The 21,456-nt window shown below is 54.6% G+C and overlaps 7 protein-coding genes across 7 annotated transcripts; 3 read left to right on the top strand and 4 right to left on the bottom strand.

Annotated features, from left to right (window-relative positions):
• Nucleotides 1-1,470: 1,470 nt before the first annotated feature.
• F5144DRAFT_567050 (Adenylosuccinate synthetase) lies at nt 1,471-3,988 on the bottom strand. Its single transcript, XM_066788579.1, has 11 exons — nt 3,654-3,988; nt 3,493-3,589; nt 3,415-3,435; nt 2,817-3,355; nt 2,679-2,760; nt 2,594-2,605; nt 2,522-2,540; nt 2,291-2,471; nt 2,062-2,237; nt 1,928-2,012; nt 1,471-1,837 (listed from the first exon to the last, which is right to left on the bottom strand). The coding sequence occupies exons 1-11, from the start codon at nt 3,682-3,684 to the stop codon at nt 1,809-1,811; spliced, it is 1,272 nt and encodes a 423-aa protein (XP_066644601.1). The 5' UTR covers nt 3,685-3,988; the 3' UTR covers nt 1,471-1,808.
• Nucleotides 3,989-6,624: 2,636 nt separating this feature from the next.
• Nucleotides 6,625-8,371, top strand: F5144DRAFT_174584 (GNS1/SUR4 family-domain-containing protein). Its single transcript, XM_066782657.1, has 2 exons — nt 6,625-7,650; nt 7,722-8,371. The coding sequence occupies exons 1-2, from the start codon at nt 6,886-6,888 to the stop codon at nt 8,304-8,306; spliced, it is 1,350 nt and encodes a 449-aa protein (XP_066644600.1). The 5' UTR covers nt 6,625-6,885; the 3' UTR covers nt 8,307-8,371.
• A 601-nt stretch (nt 8,372-8,972) lies between these two features.
• On the bottom strand, nt 8,973-9,407 carry F5144DRAFT_567047 (uncharacterized protein). The gene has a single exon (XM_066788578.1). The coding sequence runs from the start codon at nt 9,395-9,397 to the stop codon at nt 9,071-9,073; it is 327 nt and encodes a 108-aa protein (XP_066644599.1). The 5' UTR covers nt 9,398-9,407; the 3' UTR covers nt 8,973-9,070.
• A 238-nt stretch (nt 9,408-9,645) lies between these two features.
• F5144DRAFT_174579 (uncharacterized protein) lies at nt 9,646-11,097 on the bottom strand. Its single transcript, XM_066782656.1, has 2 exons — nt 10,357-11,097; nt 9,646-10,293 (listed from the first exon to the last, which is right to left on the bottom strand). Exons 1-2 carry the CDS (start codon nt 10,852-10,854, stop codon nt 9,895-9,897), a joined length of 897 nt encoding a protein of 298 aa, XP_066644598.1. The 5' UTR covers nt 10,855-11,097; the 3' UTR covers nt 9,646-9,894.
• A 1,408-nt stretch (nt 11,098-12,505) lies between these two features.
• F5144DRAFT_174459 (Longin-like domain-containing protein) lies at nt 12,506-13,631 on the top strand. Its single transcript, XM_066782652.1, has 4 exons — nt 12,506-12,692; nt 12,748-12,913; nt 12,970-13,259; nt 13,313-13,631. Exons 1-4 carry the CDS (start codon nt 12,672-12,674, stop codon nt 13,430-13,432), a joined length of 597 nt encoding a protein of 198 aa, XP_066644597.1. The 5' UTR covers nt 12,506-12,671; the 3' UTR covers nt 13,433-13,631.
• A 1,298-nt stretch (nt 13,632-14,929) lies between these two features.
• F5144DRAFT_174511 (uncharacterized protein) lies at nt 14,930-18,064 on the bottom strand. Its single transcript, XM_066782655.1, has 3 exons — nt 16,405-18,064; nt 15,256-16,247; nt 14,930-15,147 (listed from the first exon to the last, which is right to left on the bottom strand). Exons 1-2 carry the CDS (start codon nt 17,747-17,749, stop codon nt 15,382-15,384), a joined length of 2,211 nt encoding a protein of 736 aa, XP_066644596.1. The 5' UTR covers nt 17,750-18,064; the 3' UTR covers nt 14,930-15,147; nt 15,256-15,381.
• A 293-nt stretch (nt 18,065-18,357) lies between these two features.
• Nucleotides 18,358-20,318, top strand: F5144DRAFT_174494 (uncharacterized protein). The gene is made up of 3 exons (XM_066782653.1): nt 18,358-18,486; nt 18,553-19,409; nt 19,473-20,318. The coding sequence occupies exons 1-3, from the start codon at nt 18,462-18,464 to the stop codon at nt 20,166-20,168; spliced, it is 1,578 nt and encodes a 525-aa protein (XP_066644595.1). The 5' UTR covers nt 18,358-18,461; the 3' UTR covers nt 20,169-20,318.
• Nucleotides 20,319-21,456: the final 1,138 nt, after the last annotated feature.

Raw genomic sequence — 21,456 nt, 5'->3', positions numbered from 1 at the left:
TGGGAGTTTTGATGTTGTTCTGGGTGGAATGGAGGGTGATCTTTCGGGGGTTGTTCTGGAGGGATCGCGTCCCGAGGATTCGTGTTCCCAGGCATGGGTGGGAATTTTTGTAATTTTATGATTTTATAGCAAAATAATGTTTAAGATTCACACGTTTCAAGGCACCTCAAGTCCCGGAGTACATCGTGGCGGTTTGGAGTTACAAGCTGCACACTATCATCCGCCATGGCGACTCATCGATTCCCACGACGTCTCCGAGACGTCGGCAACGTCTTCCATCTACTAATTCCAGCCCTCGCCGCTCTTCCACCTGCTAACATCATCACTCGTCACCACGATTCCTACTCAACCGACCGGACGGAGTACCATTTAGCCTTTATAACCCTCTGCTCCGCCACCCAGAAAACGTCCTCCTTGCTATATTCTCCCATGTCGACCTGGCTGATGTGGATAGAGTCTGCCTCGCCTTAACCTGCAAGCCACTCCTCCAGCTCACCACGTCGCTCTCATTTCGCTTTCCTCCCACGCCAAAAGGTTGATGTGACACTTGGCAACATGCACCGGGCTGCAGACAAGAAACACGACGCGAGGATGATGGAGCTGCAGCACGAGATGGCCGAGCTTCCGGCCACAATCTAGTCCAGCCTGACGAAGCCAAATAACGGGTGGGAGAGGGAATCCAAAGGTATGTTCTATCACTATAGGACATATGGTGTCTTAGCTGTTTGGCAAGATCAGCTCTCCCGTTCCTGGTTAAGGTTAAGAAAGGTGTCACAAATCTATAAACAACTTAATCCGAGAAGCCCAATAATTTGTCATTTGTTTGTTGCTAGATAAACACTGTCTAAATAGGACCCGAATAAGAGATGTAGCAACAGATAAATTACGAGAAATCCTCCAGCGAGAGGTAAGAAGGTCCCGTACTCAAAAAGCATTGCAGAGTGATCTTGTCTAGTACGCTGCTGCGCTCCGAGAGGAGAACAGCCCGCATCCTGGCTCAAGGACAGCCCCGGAGGCGGGATGGCTGAACGAATCAGGCAAAAGACGAGGGAAGGAAAAGAAGTAAAAGGCTATAATAACACGGCCAAAACCAACGGTAGTACCTAGGTAGATGCGAGGTGTCGGCCTGAAAAGTGTACCAAGAATAGATACACCATGTTGGCAAAACGAGCTACTCGTTCATGTTACCTGGAGATCATAAAAACCAGAGGATGCACGTCTGGTTGGGAAATCCTGTACGAGTTCAAATGCAATGCCGCACCTGTATGTCGTGGACGCGAGATCGTTGTCGTCCTCGAACCCTCAATTTGAGGGATGTTGAATTTGGGAAAAAGGCTTTGGTGCAAATTTCGTCAAGAAGCTCGAGCCTCGGACAACTGTTAGCAGCTGGCTAATGGCTAGTTTATCCGTGACCGAAGCCTATCAGGGTTAGGGTTATCGCCAACACCAACGACCGCCCATGAGGAAACACACCCATACCACACACGCCACGATGAAATAACCAAGAAGCCCGTAAAAGAAATTCAAATCAGATCTATTATCTACCATAGCCAATCGCTGCCGTAGCGTTCATGTCCCGTTTCCTTCCTCAAGCTCAATAACCCCAGTCTGCCACTGTGTCTCTAAAAGGCTTAACTTTGGGGAGCTGCTCAATGGGGCAGTTCTACGCTTTTCTTTTGCGGGAAACCCGGCCCGAGTGAATGGGTCATGCTGCCCGATTCTCCTTCTCCCAAATCTGAAATATCAAACGCTAGCGGTGGAGCAAGTATGTCGAGTAGGCTCTCGTTGTCGCGAATGCAAGTAGCGACTTAGAGGTAGATCATGTCGTCACGGCCCGCTATAGCATGTCAGTAACGTGAAACCCAACCTCCCTCGCCCGGACCAAGAATTCGGGCATATTGGATATTGGTGGAATAGGGGTGCTTACGGCCTGTCCCGATCCACTTCACCGGAACGCCAGTGAACTCCTCGACGAACCTGACGTATATCTGCGCTTGCCGCGGGAGATCCTCCTAGGAGATATTAGCAACAGCCATTTCTTGGAATGCGAGATGGGCGTACAAATTTCTTCACCGCTGTTGTCGGTGTTTGCCAGCCCTCAAAGTCCCTGTACACGACTTCGCACCTCTCGAGATACCCGAGGTCAGCCGGGAAATACTCGAGCTCCTTTCCAGTCTCAGGGTCCTTGTAGGCCACCGCCACCTTGAGGGTGGGGAAGCTATCGAGGACGTCAAGCTCTGTCAACATGTTAGCGCCTCGGCGACAGTTCTCGGTTCATAGTGGGCCATACTCGTCAGGTTCCAGGCCGTGTAGTAGTTGACCGAAGCCGAATACTTCAGCACGACGAGGTCAAGCCACCCACATCTCCGTTTCCTGCCAGTGGAGACGCCCCATTCGCGGCCAATATCCTGCAGTTTCTTGCCGGCCTCGCCAACGTCTTCCGACTTGAAGATGCCCTCTCCAACTCTTGTCTGCAAATTGTCAGTGGCAGCTAAACCGACAGTTCAATGGTGGAACGTACTGTGTACGCCTTGGCAACGCTATTCCAGGGGTTAGTAACTAGCGAGGTGACGCGATGACTAGAGAAACTCACCCGATGATTTCCCTAGAAAGGAATTGTTAGCGAGGATGCACCTAAGGGGGGGGATACCTGTGATGACGGGCAACGAGCAACTTACTTGATTCTCCTCGGGTTGACAGCCAGGCCGGTAATGACACCGCCTAGCCCGGTATTGCTGCTGGTGACGAACGGGTATGTGCCTAAACCACGTATTAGCGCTCGCCCTCGCTGTTGATCCGCAGCAGGGTGCTCCTACCGTAGTCGATATCCAGCATCAGCGCATTGGCACCCTCGATCAGGATGTCGACACCGCTAGCCTGCGCCGCCTGCATGTAGTTGACGGCGTCGACGACAAAGTCGGGCAGCTTCTCGCGGTAGTCGCGGAAGCGCGCAATCTCCTCCTCGACGTCGTACTCCAACAGGTCACCAAACCGCTTCTTGTATCCCTCCGCTAGCCTGCGCAGTTTCGCCTCGAAGCTTTCCTGGTCGAAGATCTCGTGCACCCGTATCCCGTTGCGGGCCGCCTTGTTCGCATACGAGGGGCCGATTCCGCGGCCTGTGGTGCCGATCTTGTTGCCGGCCAGTTCCCTTTCCTCCAAACCGTCGACGCGGGCGTGCAATTCGAGGTTGACCTGGGCGCGGTCACTGACGAGCAGGTTCTTGCGCGCGTGCGACAGTCCCTTCTCCTCGAGGGCGGCGAGTTCCTTGAAGAAGGCCTGGACGTTGAAGACGACGCCGGAGCCGATCAGGTTGGTGCATTGCGGGTTGACGAGGCCCGAGGGCAGGAGATGGAAGCTGATTAGATGCGAGGTCAGAATCGATTCAGGGGCAGCAGGAAACAGATGGTTTCGTACTCGTAGGACACGCCATTGGCACTGCAGATATGGTCAATTAGCCTCGTACAACGTCAGGGTCCCACATTGGAGGCATACACGACAGAGTGGCCCGCATTGTGGCCGCCAGCAGCGCGGGCGCAAACGCGCGCCTTCTGGCAGAGAATGTCGCTGAGCTTTCCCTTGCCCTCATCCCCTAATCGCGAATCTCTGCGTTAGCGCAAGCAGTTGCAAGACTTGTCCACTCGAACACCACCTACCCCATTGGGAACCTAGAATAATAGTCGCCATGTTCAAAAACAGCCAAAAACGGCAAGGAATCAGTCCCGATTTCGCGATCCGCTCATCAAACGGGGAAAATTTTGTTGCGAAGTTTAAGCACTCTTTTTTCCAGGTGATACGCGGGGTTGGTGGGTCCCTGAGTCACCAGCGGTGTCGCTGTCGCGGTATCGCCAAACGCGGGGCAATTGCGACTGAACATGGAACGCGGGGCAACGGCTGGGCCTTCTGTAAATCCCTCTAATCTCGGCTCCGAGACCGGGTAACCACTGATATCCCTTCCCCTGGCGCAGGCGACCCAGTTACTGACCGCCGTTTGTCCGCAAGGCTGCCATGTGCCATGCTCACCGACGGAAATGGTAATTTGCTCATTCCTTACACGAAGCGGCTTGTCTGAGGGACATAAACTTGACGTGCCTGAATACCGAACCACGCCCCGAATGCCACCGAAACGTGGGGGATGGTTACGCCCGAGTGCGGCTCTTGGCGGCGGTTTACTAGCGCGCACGTCATCCGATCTGGCCGAGATCCGTCTCATTAACCATCGTGAGCTTCATTGGCCTACAACGGAGTTGTGGTAAGGCCTGCAGCTTCTTTACTCGTGGGGTGCCGGCCACGTGCATTTCGGGCCTCGGCGGGCACCGTCTCTATCGATCAATGCATCTAATGGCGATCAGGACATACTAGTACACGTAGATTCAAATGACCTGAGTGGCGAGTTTCCAGAAAAGAAATATATGGGTGGGACTTCCACATGATTGGATGAGGACCTCGTTATTCTAGGTGAGATGTCTGAATTAAAGAAGCCGGGATATCATATGGCGTTTTTAAGAGAAGAGGAAAACAACTCCTCGCCACGCAAACTCTCACTCAACTCCGGGAACGGTAGGTAAAAGACTTCGATCTAACTAACCTGGAAGGCGCCTTGGATTTACAAGAGAGGCAACTTGAAAAGTCAGCCAAAGGGCCAAAAGGTGCCCATTACGTGGTAGTTATCTTTCAGCACCGCATTTTTTTTTATTCGGACTAGAGGGGGGGTGAGCTTCGATGAGCAAATTGCCCGCATCGCAAGCTTGAACGTTGTCCAAAAACAAGAAAGAAAAGAAAAAGAAAAAAGAAAAAAGAAAAAAGAAAAAGAAAAAAGAAAAAAAGGGTGTTTCGCACGATGGCTCTAATCATGTCATTTTCAGGATGCTAGAAGAAAAGAAAGTATACCCAACCTAGAATCATATGTTAGGTATATAAAACATTGAAGATCTTTTGCTGTGTAACAAGAACAGGCTTGCTCGCTCGTTATCACACCGACACTACCAGACGGCAGTGTGACCATTGCCAAGATTTTCGTACATCGTTCACTTTTTTAGCGATGCGGTGCTCGTGTGACGGTTTTGAGACCATTAAATTATAGACTACTTTTCCTTGAGTCGTGACCACTTAGGCTCACCTCCATCGAACCTGATGGGCACTAGATGGGTTATGGGCTCGAATGTCTCTTAGAAAGTGCGGGGTAAAAACAGTTCACGGGCAAGCGGCATATATATACTGAGGTTATATTTCACTGCTGAGCGATAATGTGCCAGTTTCGATCCTCGCCACCATGTTGATTCGTAAATTTAAACTTTCACGTTGACTCCTAAAAATACCTGTCCGTGGCTGAGGAGCCAGGGAAGGTGGCCTGGAGGTCGTGTAAGTGAAAGAGCATTGACCACCACCTGCCTTTTCCGACTCCAGCCCGGGGCTTAAACCAATCAAAGGCCGCCGCTTTACCACCGGGTTTGGCTTCCATACTGTGGTTGACCACCGGCCGACATTACGGGCCGGTGGTGGGTGAGAAACGACCCGTTTGTTTACCATTAGGCCGAAACCGAATCCACATATTCACATGCAAAAATATTAGGCACAAAGTGTTGAGGGCCAGGAAACCACTAGATGAGGAAGGTGTGAGGTTGCACCGTCCGTCGTCGTGCTTCGCTTGTGCACCCATCGGCCAGATGGCTCGATTTGCGGTGCATCCACGTTTCACGGAGTCAGATGCTCGCAAACAGTCCCAAGGCTGGACTATCTTCCAGAACACATGCCAAGACATGAAGTCCCGGGGAAGCGGAAACCTGCTGTGCCATCATGCAGCCGCTTTGCGCTCTTGAGGCTGTTGGGGAGGAGTGGGGACATTTTACTTTTTTGTTGAATTCAATTGTCCAATAGCAGTGGCGCTTGAACCCTTGAACGACATCGCCCTGCCTCGGTAGATCAGCTCTGAATGGAGAAGCCGACCGGGGGCAACATGGATCGCGTGTGTTTTTTTATTTCTTCCTTGGGTCATGGAGCATGTGACAGTCGCATAGGTGCTGAAACCTTCGGTTTGCACCCCAACGAGGTCGTCGTTGGTCAAATTCCCGTCGAATATTGACCGGAGCTTGATGGTCCCGTCGAACCCCGTTGCGGGACGGCCCAGCTTGCTCCACTTCCCTCGGTTTACAAGCCTTGGAGGAGATCACACATTCCGGCTCTTCGCCTTTGCCAATCGATTTGCCTTGTTGGGGAAGAACCAACGTGCCAACATCACTGCGCCCGCAGACTGATGCGACAAGGTGGAACCGGGCCAATGAGGAGGAAGTGTTCTTCTGAATGCCAGGTCCGCAGTCCTGGAGCCCTCGATGTTGATGCAGGTTCAGGCTCAGCTTGGTATACATGATGAACACCCTCAGACCCCCGATGCGGTGTTCTTCACGGTCCTATGTATGGATGTTGCACACCGCATTACTGCAAGACCGACCATGTGCGTGTTCTATTCGTAATCTGATTGATGGAATGTAGCCAGCCAGGACTGGCGGAGGTTCTCAAGGGAGGAGCCTTCCAACGGAAGGCGAGAGAGGGAAGAGGTCCATGCCAACAATTTGATGAATTGCAGCCGTATTTTTTCTCCCTCTTGCCGAAGCGGCCCAACCCCCCTACCCATCTCTCCTCTCCTTCTTCCCCTCTTCCCCATCCTCGTTATCACATGTCAACTACTTTTTGCCTTTGACCCCCAGAGGCGAGTCCACATTCAGACCCCGGTGTGTGACGTGCAGATTTGGCGGGAAAAGCGTTGAGGACTTTTTTTTGTTACTCTCAAAACAAACTCTCCTGCCACCACGCACTTTCCTTTCTAAAATCTCTTTGGCAATCTCGCAAGAGTCGCAATCGATCGAGTTGATCAACCCAGGAACCGCGAAAATGGCCTTCGAATCCGTCTCCATCTCGCTGCCGCAGGCTTCCCTCTTCCAGTTCCCTCCCAATCCCAACTCGGGTTTTGTACCCCCGCCGCCCGCCGGCAGCACATCCTTCGCCCCGCCTATTGATATCCCAGACCACATCTACAACGCCGTCCTTGACCCCAAGGTTCCCATCACCATCGCCGCCGTCTATGCGATAACCGCCAAGGCCCTCAACGCCTACAACAAGTCCACCAACAAGAAGCCTTGGGCTATCAGCAAGACTCGTGCCTTCCGCTGGTTCGTCATTGCTCACAATGTCTTCCTTGCTGTTTACTCGGCCTGGACATGGTGGGGGATGCTGGGCACCATGAAGCGCAGTGTGGTCAGCCCGCTCGGGCCCGAAGGGGTCTCTGGCTTCGTCGACTCCTTGTGCCGGGTCAACGGGCCCGCTGGCCTGGGCAATGCCGCCTTCTTCAACGATGACACCAACACCTGGCAGACCTTCTCGCCGGAGCCTGTGCTAGACGGTCAAGGTGTTCCTAGCCGGTTTGCTGCTGGACGCATGTGGAATGAGGGACTTGCCTTCTACGGCTGGCTCTTCTACCTCAGCAAGTTCTACGAGGTCGTCGACACACTCATCATCCTCGCCAAGGGCAAGTATAGCTCGACCCTGCAGACATACCACCACGCCGGTGCCATGATGTGCATGTGGGCTGGCATGCACTACATGTCGGTGCCCATCTGGATCTTCGTCTTCTTCAACTCGTTCATCCACGCCCTCATGGTGAGTGTCCCCCCTTGTGAAGTCTATCAGTCGTAGAATGGGGGGAACATTGTGCTGACCGGGTACCACAGTACACATATTACACCGTGACTGCCTTCAACATCCGCGTGCCCGTATTTATCAAGCGCACCTTGACGTCGATGCAGATCACTCAGTTCCTGGTCGGTGCATCGTGCGCCATGGTGCACTCCTTCATTAACTACACCATTCCCGTCATCTCCGGCTCTCAGACCGATGCCCCCGCCTCTGCCGCCTCTGCCGCTGCCAACGGCTCCGTGGTTGCCGCCACCGGTGGTGTCTTCGACAGCGTCAAGGGCACGTACGCACGCCAATCTATGCCCTGCATCACCTCGAGCGGCGAGACCTTCGCCGTCTGGCTCAACGTCTTTTACCTCGCCCCGCTGACCTACCTCTTCGTCTCCTTCTTCATCGAGAGCTATCTCCGCCGCAGCAACGCCAACCAGTCCCGCAGCCGGGGTGGTGTTGATGCCAGCCTCGCCGCCCGCCGCTTGAGCAACAACGTCCAGCTTGCCGAGAAAGCTGGCTGGGAGGCCGCCAAGAATGTCGAGCGTGAGGTCTACGGCGAGAGCAAGGAGGAGGCTGTTGTGTCCGAGACCAAGAACGTCAGCGGACGGGTGCTACGGAGCAGGAAGTAAGGCAGTTGGGCTGAGCATGGCGACGACCAACAAACCAACCAACCCTTCCACTAGGACTGGAAGGCTGTATTATTCAAATTCGCCCAACCGCCACACGGCGAGTAACGGAAACCGCGTGGAGGGAAACAATCACTGTGTTTCACCACGGCGAGCACACGGGCATCGGAAAAAAGCGAAATGTCGGCCTGATTCACGAACCACGATACGAGTCCACGCAACGAGAGGATACACGGGCACATCAGTGGCTGCACGTGGTAGAGGGGTGGAATCACATGATGTTGGTGGGATCAAACAAAACATGACATGGGTGCGGAGGGAGATCAAAAAGTCTATTAGCGTCTGGTTCATGGTTACGAATGAGGCATGGGGGAGTACAGCGTCGGGCGCGGGTGGGAGGTGCATTGCGTTGCATTTGTTACATTATTTGTCTTGTTTATTTAAACGGTTATCGGGGGAAAGGGAAAATGGAAGCCATTTGCATTACACACATCAAACGCAAAACAACTCTTATTTTGTGGTGTCCTGTCATGTGACCATACCATAAAGCGTCGGTGCCGAATAACGTAGTGAGAGACGAACTAGGGACGAAAAGCAGATGTTGGTTGATATGACCGCATAGGTAGACCACTCAAGGCCACTTGGATGGCCCAGCATATTGTAACTTCACTCTCACCAGCTCGAAACAGAACTATTGTTGTGTCTGTCACAGTTTATTTCCGCTGGTAGTACACCCCCAATTAGGTACAATACATGCCGTGTTACCCTCACCCGTGTCCCAAACAACCCAACCTCACCCCCAATTCCTTCCCACCGGCCAACCGGAAGGCCGGACAGACCCTACTGTGTAAACACGATTCGTCATAGCCACAAAGAAACAAAATAAGCATGCCCGACGCCTTTGTCAAAAACAAACGCCGATGCTGCCCTGACACATGCAATGCCCCGATCCAATGAAAACAGGCTGACCCCAACCACAGGCTTGACAACAATAATCTGCCCAGGTTAGATGGACAACAACATAGTTGCAGAACCGGAAAACAGAAGTTAAGAAATAAAAGTGGAAAAATATAAAACCGGAAGATGCGAAACATGACACTAACAGTCTCCCCTCAAAGCAAAAGCCATCTCTAAAGACCCCCCTTCTGCTTCCACAAGGGTATATCCTCCAACTATCCCCCCCTCCGATTGTGTTCCATGCAAGTAAGAAAATGGCCAGGCGGATATTGTCCCCCCCTCTCCCAGATTGCAATGAAAATCTAGTAAGTGCTCGACCCCGAACCGTTCTATGCTGTAGCCGTTCTAGTTTACCTGTCCCGGTTGTTATGCTTGTGCAATCTCTGGGTATGCGAAAACCCCGTTGCCTCGTTTCTCTGCCTTGCTCCTTGTCGTCTAAAGTGCTGTTGCCGTGTGCGGCTGACGACCGCTTGGTCGTCTCGTTGTTTGTTCGGGATTATGATGAAGTGGCCCTTGTGTGTCGAAGGCGATTAATTGTACTCTAGCCCATCGGGCAAGGCCAGTTCTGGTATCGTCGGAGATTATTGGGGAAAGTTTGGGGGACTACCAAGGTAGTATCTGCTGCACGACTTATTTAGAACGTGCTCCAATTCCAGTCCCGCGGCACGCTGTGCGCCGCATCTGGGGTGTGCAATGGTAGGCCACCCATGCCGGCGGCGGTGGGTGAGGCGGCGACCGGAGTGGATGGGGTATCGAGCTGAGTTTGCTGGCGGGCCCCGGTGGGCGAGTCTCGGTTAGGTGGCTTGCTGGTCGCTAGCCTCCGCCACTCCCTGAACTGCGAATAGCAGTGGTCGCACGAGCGGCTGGGCACGCCGCGGGGGTTGAAATTGCCATCCTGGTCGAGCGGGATTTCGAAGGTGCTGTGCTGGTCGCAGAAGATGTTGCCGCACTTGCGGCAGTGGTGGCGGCGTGTGAAGTAGCTAAAGTACCGCTTGCAGGTGGCGTGATCGCAAATGGTAGACTCGTTATCGGGCTACAACACGTCATGTTAACGCCAGCTCGGACGGATGAGCTGCACTCCACGCGGGGGACATACCTTCCAGTGCTTTCGAGTGGGCGGGCCTGTGGGTTTCGGGAACTGGTCGAGATTCCAGATGCTGTCGATGGATTTGGCGCTGTCTCCCGTAGACCGCCTGCTCAGCCGCCCGAACGCGCTTAGGCCACCAAGACTCATGAAGCTGCTCGTCGGCCGCAATCCATCCTCGACAAAATCATTCTCATCCTCGGCATCGGGCTCGGGGGGTGCTGGCTTGGATGGGAACTCGGTTGGACGCAACACGGCAGGGACATACAAAGGCCGGATTTGGCGGGTGATGTAATTCTTGGATGACGTCGGTGAGATGCTCCCCGGAGTCCCAAGCGGCGAGACGGGCGAGTTGTAATGTGTGGACGCGGGGTAGGTGGTCGTGATCGGGGATGGCTGGAATGGGCCTTGTTGTTGGGGACGATACTGTTGGCGCTGCTGGTGCGCAGGCGCGTAGTAAGGATTCTGCTGCTCTCCCGGAACCCGTGGCATTATGAAATCGGTCGCCATGAGGGGATCGTGATCGGGCCTTGTCTATCGCGAGTGGTGATACGCCGCGACACGTGTGTAGCGATAAGCAAGACAGTGGGGGTCAACACCCGCGCCGAGACGATGTCGATTCCTCTCCACACTTTTACAAGGGACCTGGGCAGGAAAATGAGGCACAGGTTTCACTCAGAAACATGCCCTTATAGGGAAGGGTGGTGGAAGTGGTCGAGTGCCAGAGACTCGGGTCGAAGGACTGGAGTGGCGAGGAATGGTTAGGATGGCAACAGCTAGCCGACACGGGCCCGATGCCGAAATGCACCGCGACAAAGTATAGTTATCTGTGTTTGATCGGTCGGCACTAGATTGAACTGCCGAGTGGAAGTGCGGGTTGGTTTCGGAAGCGCTCAAATGAGACGGCGAAAGCAAGTACGAATGTTGTTCTGGAATGTGTAAGGGAGCTGGGGACGGAAGCACGGTGGCTGAGGTGAAGGTCAAGGCAACGGAGGCGTTATCTTTTCTTATTACGGGTGGGTCGGGCAACAGCACCGAATAGGCAAGGGTCCATTCCCACTGTGCACAAGAATGCGGGATCCGAGCTTGGGGCACCAGATCTCATCCCAGCCTGGGCAAAAGTAGCGGTGGAACCAAGGATGAAGAGGCCGTGGGCGGAAGGGACGTCGTCTGTGAAACCCTGGCCCCTGTCATGATCGCGAACGGCAAGTGCTCATGCTCCTTCTCGACTCAGCAGGAACAAGAGACTGCCTTCTGCCGAAATTTAGCTGGAAATTATTGCCCGAATCATACATCTCTCATCAACCCGGATTCTCTATAAACGGCTAGCATGAGATACGTCAATTGAGCGGACGATGCCCATGAAGCCGACATGAAATGTTTGCGGTTTGGTTTACACCGTGTTTGGAAGCTCAAAATGACACTGTGCCATCGCCATCCACAAGGAATACAACAAGGTATATCCCTGATCCCTGCAACGGTGTGGCCGTCGGACGGCCTGGATGCCCTCACTTTGGAGAGAAGTCTCAAACCGTTACTGACTCGGTTAAGAACGTTGAACGCTCCTGCGCAAACATTGTCGGAATGTAGTTAACGGTCTGGGGTTTCTAAGAAACCTACAAATTGTGGAGGGCCGGGCTAGATAGTGATTCGCCGTCTCGAGGGTCGCAGCCGTCATGAGCGGAAGGGTGTTTCCGGCCAACTGGTCGGCCGAACTCATCCCACAAGAAGACACAAATTACATTTACCGGCCATATTCAAGTAAAAGGCATATACGTGTAAAGGTATGTACATACATTACTTGGCAACATGGGGCTCAGGTCCAGGGGTCTTGGCATTCGGTCGCCAGGGCAGGCAAGCCCATCTTGCCACTTCGGCGGCGGGGAAGCTTTTAGCCGATGCAGCCTCGCTCCAGCTGTGACCCCATCCCGTTGAACGCTGGCATCTGACCTGTGCAGACCGACGTCCAGTTCGCAGAACCCCATCAAACGGCATCACATCTCAACAGCGTATCAACGACTTGTATTGCCTGCGAGTGCTACACCAACGTCTTGACAATATATCGACTTGGTAACCCCACCTTCGACGACGGAAATCCCGACAGTATTCGTAATACAAGCCGCGAAGTCGACCCGGCCTTGACCCCGTTCGAACAGCCCCACATCCCCGAACATTGCCGAAGTCATCGCCGACTCAGTCGACTCTCGCATCCGTGCCGTTTGCTGCAAGCGATCCACTTCCCGCCCCAGCTGTACATACCGGCCGGGCTTGTAGACGGATACCGCCAGTAGACAACTAGACACCAAGACACCAATACACTCGACGCCATGAAGCTCTACTACGTCGGCGTATGTTTCACCTGCCCCTACTCTCAGGGGCCGCCGCCGGCTAACGGCATGCCAGGTCCTCGACAACACAAAGAAGCCTGCACTGCAGCTATGCGCAGCGCACGAACTCAGCGATTTCTCGCGGTTTACCAGAAATGAATATGGGAACTTCATGACCATGATCAGCAAGACCGTGGCCGAGCGCACTAATCCAGGTCAGAGGCAGAGTGTGGAGGAGCAAGGTACGTTTCAGATACGACAAACCACGAATGTCGGGCCATACTCACACGCGGGTTAGACTATGTCGTTCATTGCTATGCTCGGTCGGAAGGCGTCGCCGGCGTGGTCATCACCAAGGACTACCCCCATATCGCGGCCCACAGCGTTCTCTCCAAGCTCATGGACCAGTTCCTGTCCGAGATCCCGCTTGATACCATCAAGGCCGCCAACAACGACGGCGATGTATCATTCCCCGCCCTGCAGGATTACTTGAACAACTTCCAAGACGCGAACGAGGCCAGCAGCATCGCCAAGATCCAGCAGGAACTGGACGAGACCAAGATTGTTCTTCACAAGGCCATTGACAGCGTATGTTTCATTGTGGATGGGGCTATGGCAGACGTGATATTAACATTTGGAAGGTCCTGCAACGCGGCGAGAAACTCGACGACCTCGTGGCCAAGAGCTCCGACCTGAGCTCGCAGAGCAAGATGTTCTACAAGTCGGCCAAGAAACAGAACTCGTGCTGCATTGTCATGTAATCGGAGGGCGGACAAACATGGACACGCCTAAAACAGCTACCGCTACAGTTCGGGCCGCGACAAGCCCGCTTCCGCTTCCAGGCGGATGCTCTTATCGTAAGGAACGCTCGTCTAGCATCCAGCGGGAGCACACCAACCTTGGGTTTGTGGGCATCGGGTTCGTTTGCCGGCTCAAATACGGGGTGTCGATTCCACCCCGCTAATATTTGCTGGTATCCCTCTGTTATGCAACGGCCGTTTTCCGGTCGAAGCTCGAGAGAGCACCCGTCTTCGTTCGGTATATTGTTGGGTAGGGTCGATGGACCGTGATTAGGGCGGCGGGGGAGATAGGACCGTTGAGCGGGTCTGAAATAATGATACCTCACTGAACATATGAAGATAGCAAATTAAGGGACACAATGTCAAAACACGTGGGAAAAACCAGCCCGACTGAGAGGGAAAATGTCATACTGCCTCCAAAGGAGGTTGATACCAGCGAAAGTAACCGATATATTATTCACTTACCGCGGTACTTCGATATAACGATATTTCCGGTCCCGACTCTCTCGTCTCAACCAAAAGCCCCGTCTCTTATTGATACCGTTGCATTGCATTTCTCCAGAATCCAAAATGGCAAATACATCCCGCGAGAGCCGCCAGTCCCGAACGCCCCATCCGGCTCACCCATCGTCGTCAGAATGTTTGAATCATGACGGTGCCGATCGGCCTGGGGAAGATTCCCGAGAACTGATTGGCGTTCAAGTTTTGTTTGCACAACCCGCAACTGTCCCTGCTCTCTCAACACTTGACTTGATCCATCTCCTCCCGGCCTCTGGGGTTTCGTCCCTCGAGTGCTAGGAATACAGTAATACGGCCAGTTTGTTTCTCCTCTTTCTTATTTTCCACCCCCCCAGTCGTCTCCCCTCCCTTCATCGTGAACCCGGAGCGGAGCGGAGCGGATGTGGGACTTGCTCGCACGGTGATGGGCAAAGCCCTTTTCCTCTCGCCGAGACGTACCACTGCATTGGTTGGGTCTCCACCGGTCGATGGCCACCACTCTGGAAGCGGTTGGGAGGAAGGGATGACTGGCTGGGGTGTGATTGGCTGGAAGGAGGAAAGAAGGTTATCGTCGGGTGCTGATTGGCGAATGAGTTGGGTTTGGGAGATCCAATAACCTGAGGGCAGCGCAGGCTGGCTTGGCTGGGGGGCGAATACAGCGGCTGGGACGACAAGGGGGGGCGAGACCGAGGATCGGATGGAGAGTCAGTTCAGCCTCTGCGACTTGGACCAGACGAGACGAGTGGGGGCTGAGGGTTCCTGTGCAATGCAAAGAGTTTGAGTGGTAGAGAAGCTCTGGGGAGAGTGAGGAGGTGGATGAGATGCAGGAAGGACGCGCTCAATGTCACATTCCCCCTCGCTGCGAAGCGCTTGTCATCGGCGCCTTTTCCGACTCGACCGAGGGGCTGTTTAGTTCTTGTTACGTCATGACAACAGGGGGCAGGACAGGTCCATGTGCGGGAAGTGCTCACTGATGGCGGCTCTGGGGGGGCAGCTTCCGATTGTCGGTTGCTGGACTTGAAGTTGAAGTGAGAGTGGGAAGAGGAGGGGCAATGGTGGCTGGAGAAGCGAAGTTGCAATTCAAGGGTTGTTGACACATGGCTTGTCAGATCGACAACTGTTCCCCGCCGAGTTACCAGGGAAGTTCTTCCTTTTCCAAGGCAAGTCCTTGTTGTTTTCTTGCTTGGATATATATAAACATTTGTTTCGGTGACGAAAAGGTGTTAAGATTTAAGGCGGGGGTGTGAAAAGAGTCGAGGGGAAAATGAAAAGGGGTATTGACTTACCGTTGAGTCGGGGTCGTGAGGGCTTATGCTGAAACCCTCAACAAGCCCCTTTTCCCAAGTAAACAATAACCTGCCCCTGACCGATGAGACACCCGCCCGTGTATGCCACCACCGCCAACAACACCATCACTCAGCCTTCTCCCCCTCTACCCACCGCCCACTCTTCCCTCCCTCCTTCAACACCACCCTCAGATCCCCAATAACCATCCCCTTATCCACCGCCTTACACATATCATAAACCGTCAACGCCGCAGCACTAGCAGCCGTGAGCGCCTCCATCTCGACGCCCGTCTTGCCATCGCACGACACCGTCGCCGTAATCTGCACCTCATCCCCTCCTCCCCCTTCCCCCTCAACCCCTTCAACCTCCCCAGTATCCCCTTGATCACCACCCCCGCCACAAAGCACCAACTCCACCTCCGCATGCGTCAGCGCCACCGGATGACACAGCGGAATCAGATCCGGCGTGCGCTTGGCGGCCATCAGCCCCGCGACGCGCGCCACCCCCAGCACGTCGCCCTTGCGCATCTGGTTGGCGCGGATCAGCGCCAGCGGCACGCGCGACGAGAAGCGCACGGCGCATTTGGCTTGTGCGACGCGTTTGGTGGAGGCCTTGTCGGTGATGGATACCATGTGTGCGGTGCCGGAGGCGGTGACGTGCGTTAGTTTGGGTGGTGGTGGTGGTGAGGGTGGTGAGGTGGGTGGTGGGGGGTTGGTGGTGTTGTCGGTTTTGGGTCTGTTGTCGTTGTTGTTGTTGCTGTTGTTGTTGTTGTTGTTGTTGTTGCTGTTGTTGTTGTTGTTGTTGTTGTTGTTGTTGTTGTTGAGAAGGCGGGCGGGAGTGGTTGAGAAGAGGCGGAGTTGGTGGTGGTGGGTCGTGGTGGCGTGAAATGGTATCATGAACGCCGGTAGGTGGTTTGCGGGTTTACTGTGTTGAAATGGAGTCGACGGCAGGCCAACTCGGTGCTTGGGGCGCCGTTGAGATGGTAACGTATCTACAATTTCTACTTAGCTAGACTGTCTGTACCTGCCATGCAAGCTGTTCCAAATATCCAACAAATGTCATATGCTCAACGCGTCGCACCCCATTATGCCCTGAACGCCGCCCAATGCATAAAGGAAAAAGGAAAATGGTAAAGGACAGTCACCCACCAATTAATATCATCGGCCGGTTCTTCATATGTTCTAGTTCCCCAATGCCAGCGTGCTTCTCCTTCTTGCCTTTGACAGCCACGCCGATGACATTGAGAAGTTCCTTAGAATTGGGCACCACCAGGGCCTGAGGGCCGGAGGTTGGAAGGCTCGCTATCTTCTCCATAGCGGCCTGCTCCAGCTCTTCGAACGCCGCTTCGTCGATGGGCTCGCCCTTGTTAACCTTCCGTACGATATCCCGCAGAGAGACCTCAGCGTTGCCAAATAGGCACACTTTCAGGTTCCCATCGCTCGTGATTCGAAGCCTGTTGCATGTGCCGCAGAAGTTGTGGGTCATGCTCGTGATAAACCCAAGTCTGCCTGTAAATCCGGGAACCTGGAAAGTCTTGCTCGTGTCGTTCTTATGGCCTTGGACTCGCTCGAGACCCGGATACCGAGAACGAATCAGATCCAGCATTTCTTGGTAGCTGAACATCTTGCCCTCGTTCCATTTGTTGCCATCAAACGGCATGTACTCGATAAAGCGCACCTCCACGTCCTTCTCCCGCGTCAACTCCACAAAGGGGAGGATTTCGCGGTCATTCAACCCGCGCATGACGACGCAGTTTATCTTGAATTTGATGCCCGCCCCGGCACGGTTCAGCTCAAAGATGCGGTCGATGGTCTTCTGGACGGCATTAAATCCTGCACGCCGCGTCATCAGCTGGAACTGCCACGGATCCAGGGTATCCAGGGAGAGGTTGACACCCGTTAGGCCGGCCTCGACCATAGGCTCAAGTTTGCGATGCAGTGAGAGCCCATTGGTGGTCAAGCACAATTCCCGCAGCCCATGGGCGCGCAACGCCCCGATTTGTTGCATCAGAGGCACAATGTCCCGCCGGACTGTCGGCTCCCCACCGGTGAGCCGGATTTTGGTCACGCCCTGGGAGACGAAGAGGGAAGAGAGCATGACGATCTCGGGCGTTGTCAGGAGTTCCCGGGAGGGCGAGAGGGGCACGCCCTCCTCGGGCATGCAGTACAAGCATCGCAGGTTACACCGTTCTGTGACCGAGATCCGCAGATAGTCGTGTTGTCGATGGAAGGTGTCTGTGAGGAAGTCGGAGAAGGGCTTGGCATCCCGGATACGGTCCCGACGCGGGGCCGCCGCCGGATGCGCGGGGGAACGGGCCGAGTCGTGAGGATGCGAGTCCTCCTGGCTTAGTGGCGGCGCCGGCTCGGGTGTGCGGATCGCGGCAGCCCCGGAGGCGCATCTCACTTGCCACGAGACCGCCCGATTTGCCCGAGGCACTTGCTGCAGTTTGCCGGCCCGGAAGTTGCGGGCGACGCTGCGTACAGCAGCTGCCATCGTCCGAATTTAAAGCACTTTAGTGATTTGGTGATTTAGCGATTCGGCGATTCGGCGATTCAGCGATCTGGCGATTCCGCCGTAAGTAACCGGTTTCGAGGGGCAGTTTCGAGTGCAGTGGCGCATGTCGTGGAGAATGGATAACTAAGTAGCTAATGCGACCTTTGTTTAATGTTCTCTTGCCACGCCGGCCCTCGGAGACCCTTTGACACCACCCGCCTTATTCAACAAAAATAGGCACTCAAGCCGACGGCAACAGTGACTCAGCGTGTGAGCGCGGGGGTTCTCCGCGGGCAAAGGCGGGATTCGGGCGTGGTGGGTCCCATTTTATCGGCTCGCAAGCCGCCGAGTTCCCCTGTGGCTCAAGCTTATCTTGAGCCGAACAATGGCCTTGGCACAGCCCGAAGTCAGCGGAGCCACCGCAGGCACCTTCCGGACAACGGCTTTCTTTGTTTGCACGCACAGACCGTATCTAACAATCTTGACTTGCAGAACCACCTTTGAAGAAGGCACCACCTACTTAGGTCCCTACTTAAATCAAAATTTTATTTGGAGCAACACGGCGGGCAGCAACGAGGTGGAAGCATTTCCAAATTGAGCGGATTTAAAATCCGGCAATCTCTGACGTGCGAGTTCACCTTCCTCATCCACCTTCCCCATCCACCCAAGTTCTCTCCTCCCATCTCCGCAGAACTCCGCGGCCAGATTTGCGATGCAATTCTCAAACCCACTGAAATGTGAGCTTTTTGGATGTCAAGGAAAAGCCATACTTTTAGAGCCTCTCGATTGTTGACAATCAAAAGCCTCGGTTCACTCCCTTCCGAGCCCGAATGGCAAACATATTGCGACTGTCTTCGGGTCCGTTGTCAATGTCCGAGCCGTTGCCGGGCTCGATGTGGTCAATGTTGTAAAGCTCGGACAGGACTTTGCGGGTCCCGTGCTAAGCTTTCAGTGGTCGCCCTCGTCTCGTCTTTTGCTCGTCGCCGATGCCGAGCGGATTCGAGTCATGTCGGCGCTGGACGACAGCTTCAGCGCCACCATCCAGAACCATGCGACCGCAGGTACGAAGCCAGCGTACGTTGGCTTTGGCGCATCGGACGCCGAGATCTGTGTTATCTCCTCATTCGGACTCAAATTTTCCATGTTCGACCTCGCCTCGTCTAAAGCGACTGAGATCGGCAGCCCCAAGGTTTTTTCTTCATCGTCTGCCTCCAAATGTTTCTCCTTTCGACCCGAGACACGTCACCTTGCGGTGCTGACGAGGACCTCGGGTAAGGACATGGTAAGCATACACAGCTATCCGACAAGAGAACTGCAGAGGTCCTGGGCTCCCGACACAATCGATGCCCAGGCATTAGTTTGGAGCCCGGACGGGCGGTGGTTGGTAGTGTGGGACTCGCCCGCCCACGGCCACAAAGTCCTCTTCTACACATCTGACGGTCACGTCTTCAAATCCTGGTCTGGGCCTGCCAATCCCCTTCCGGAGGATCGGGACTTTGCTCTCGGAGCTGGTGTCCGGACGGTTGAGTTTTCTGGAGACGCCCGATATCTTGCGGTTGGTGATTACAGCAGGTCTGTTTGCGTGCTCAACATGACCTCCGTCACGGAGACAATGCGACTGCGGCACCCGAGAACTCTCGTACCGAAAGATACCCTCCAGGTGAGTACCTAAATTATCGGCGTTGCATTGCTAGCGCCGGCCCCGACTAACTGGGCGCTGCAGGTTTGGCAGGAGCAAATTGCCGTATCGCATGCAGGGCCGAGCATCCACACCTTTTTGCGAACGACCCAGGGCATATCACCAGCCCCTGCGCTGAGGGACAACTCAGAGCCTGTCTCCGGATGCGCCTCCATTTCGTTCGATCCCTCCTCAACCCTTGTTGCCACGCGGCAGGACGACTCCCCCAGCACTGTCTGGGTCTGGGACGTGCAGGCCGCAGAGCTTCGCGCAGTGCTCCTATTTCATGGAAATGTGGCTAGCCTTTTGTGGCACCCAACCATCTCTGAAACCCTGTTAGTTAGGTGCGAAGGCGACCAGTACAACGGCTTGGTCTTCATCTGGGATCCCCTCTCGGAAGGTCCCCGGTCTGTTGACTTCGCCCGCCACTTACCTGGCGGCAAGACAGGTGGCAAGCTCCGGGCTCTGTGGCTTGGGGTTGAGCAGTCGACTTCTCCGTCCGTTTTCTTCTCGGACGCCCATCATTACGTGCTTGCATGTCTTGGCGAGACGGCACAAGGCCCGGCTCCGTGGGGCGACCACGAGTTATCGGGACCAAATTTGTCAATGGAGGGACGCAACGAACGTGAAGAGTCTCCCCTCCACCTGATCCCGGCAGCTGACGCAAGAGATGAAATCCCCGTCTTGGATGAGGACGATGATTCTAGCGAGCTGGAGGACACCTTTGTCTACAAACGGTAGAAGCCTGTGGGCCGTCCTCTGTTCCTCTGTTTGACAACAACAATGTTGAGCCTCGTTGACACCGTTGTGGACGAAATCCGGCATGGCGCCACAGGCCCGAGAGCTTGGGGGTGATCCTATTGAGCAAGGCTTGGAGACACGGTTAAGCTGAATGTTGAAGTTACAGCTCACTCGTCTCTCGATCTGTGATGCAAGTCGACATATGCAAGCCTTGTCCCATTGGGAAAAGTCCAAGCACTTCTCGGCGCTTCGAGTCAAACAGAAGGATGAGCGCGAAACCCCGCTCATGACCCGGTTGCTTATTCTTTGTTTTTCCTGTTTTGGGACAGGGGGTCGAATCGAAACCCCAACGTCACCGCTCCCGGGATCCCCGATCTTGTAGATCGAACAATACGATTGGTTATTTCCGGGCGAGTGTCGACGACACCAAGGCCCCGGCGACAGCTTTCACTCGACCTCCCTTCCGTTCGTCCCCGAGAAAGATAATAGCTCAGGAAATGGGAGGCCCTTCTGCGCTCGTACTCGGTTGCCGAACGCAATCTTGAGCTCAAGCTCCTCCGGGTGAACACAAGTCGCCCTTCCTGGCATAGTGTGACTTTGCTAGTGAGGCAAACATCTCCGGCGCCATCTCGGAATACATGTATGTACATACAATTCGCCGGGAACCCGCAGGTCTCTCGCATAGCGGTGAGTGTTTATTGCTTTGAACTCATCTATCTTGTTAGCGTGCCTTGAGCGCTTGTGCGAAAGCGCGCGCCTGGTTACAAGACGGGGTTGGAGTGGCCGCCGGCATGGTGGCTTGTTGCTATAGAGCGCCACGCCAAAATTTCTTCCGCTTGATGCACCCTCGGCTGCGCTTGTGCAAGTCTCCGGCCCTTGTCTGTGTTTCCTCGAGTCTATCACACATGCCGGACACCAGGCACTACCAACTGCATTAACGACTGCTCTGGTTGTCGCTTTCTGAGCAGCCCACACGACCCTGTTGGCACCAAAAACCCGGTCGGTGTTGCCGGGCCCGCGCTCAAGCCGACTCGGCTGATTGGACTGACTGGGGGGGGTGGGCGGGGAGACATGGACGCCACTCCATGACCAACAGGCTCCTTCTCTTTGGCCTTCTCGGGTGCCAGAAGATTGTTCTCGGGCCGCGGATTATCTTGTCTGGTTTAGGGTGTTGGGGTGTACCGACATGCTTGGTCTCCGGTCTTCCTTCGTGCCGTTCGACGCATCTCGGACCCGGGATGGGCCGCCATTGCACAGCTTTGGCCAGCAGCTATTAGACGATTGGGGC

This window comes from Chaetomium tenue (genome assembly GCF_020726465.1).
Source record: "Chaetomium tenue strain MPI-SDFR-AT-0079 chromosome Unknown F5144scaffold_3, whole genome shotgun sequence".
NCBI lineage: Eukaryota > Fungi > Ascomycota > Sordariomycetes > Sordariales > Chaetomiaceae > Chaetomium > Chaetomium tenue.
Note: the sequence above shows the minus strand (reverse complement) of the source record. Positions and strands in the feature narration are given on the sequence as shown.

What these genes read in the sequence shown, in the direction of transcription:
- F5144DRAFT_174459 (XM_066782652.1), top strand. Translation starts at nt 12,672, where the DNA reads ATGAAGCTCTACTACGTCGGC. An exon ending in TGAAGCTCTACTACGTCGGC is followed by an intron (nt 12,693 to 12,747) that starts GTATGTTTCACC and finishes ACGGCATGCCAG; the next exon opens with GTCCTCGACAACACAAAGAA. An exon ending in GCAGAGTGTGGAGGAGCAAG is followed by an intron (nt 12,914 to 12,969) that starts GTACGTTTCAGA and finishes CACGCGGGTTAG; the next exon opens with ACTATGTCGTTCATTGCTAT.
- F5144DRAFT_567047 (XM_066788578.1), bottom strand. Translation starts at nt 9,397, where the DNA reads ATGTTTCGCATCTTCCGGTTTTATATTTTTCCACTTTTATTTCTTAAC.
- F5144DRAFT_174584 (XM_066782657.1), top strand. Translation starts at nt 6,886, where the DNA reads ATGGCCTTCGAATCCGTCTCCATCTCGCTGCCGCAGGCTTCCCTCTTC. An exon ending in CGTTCATCCACGCCCTCATG is followed by an intron (nt 7,651 to 7,721) that starts GTGAGTGTCCCC and finishes CGGGTACCACAG; the next exon opens with TACACATATTACACCGTGAC.
- F5144DRAFT_174579 (XM_066782656.1), bottom strand. Translation starts at nt 10,854, where the DNA reads ATGGCGACCGATTTCATAATGCCACGGGTTCCGGGAGAGCAGCAGAAT. An exon ending in CCACTCGAAAGCACTGGAAG is followed by an intron (nt 10,294 to 10,356) that starts GTATGTCCCCCG and finishes GACGTGTTGTAG; the next exon opens with CCCGATAACGAGTCTACCAT.
- F5144DRAFT_174511 (XM_066782655.1), bottom strand. Translation starts at nt 17,749, where the DNA reads ATGGCAGCTGCTGTACGCAGCGTCGCCCGCAACTTCCGGGCCGGCAAA. An exon ending in CCGGCCGATGATATTAATTG is followed by an intron (nt 16,248 to 16,404) that starts GTGGGTGACTGT and finishes TAGAAATTGTAG; the next exon opens with ATACGTTACCATCTCAACGG.
- F5144DRAFT_567050 (XM_066788579.1), bottom strand. Translation starts at nt 3,684, where the DNA reads ATGGCGACTATTATTCTAGGTTCCCAATGGG. An exon ending in AATGCGGGCCACTCTGTCGT is followed by an intron (nt 3,436 to 3,492) that starts GTATGCCTCCAA and finishes CCATATCTGCAG; the next exon opens with TGCCAATGGCGTGTCCTACG. An exon ending in CAACAGCGGTGAAGAAATTT is followed by an intron (nt 2,013 to 2,061) that starts GTACGCCCATCT and finishes AATATCTCCTAG; the next exon opens with GAGGATCTCCCGCGGCAAGC.
- F5144DRAFT_174494 (XM_066782653.1), top strand. Translation starts at nt 18,462, where the DNA reads ATGCAATTCTCAAACCCACTGAAAT. An exon ending in ATTCTCAAACCCACTGAAAT is followed by an intron (nt 18,487 to 18,552) that starts GTGAGCTTTTTG and finishes GACAATCAAAAG; the next exon opens with CCTCGGTTCACTCCCTTCCG. An exon ending in TACCGAAAGATACCCTCCAG is followed by an intron (nt 19,410 to 19,472) that starts GTGAGTACCTAA and finishes TGGGCGCTGCAG; the next exon opens with GTTTGGCAGGAGCAAATTGC.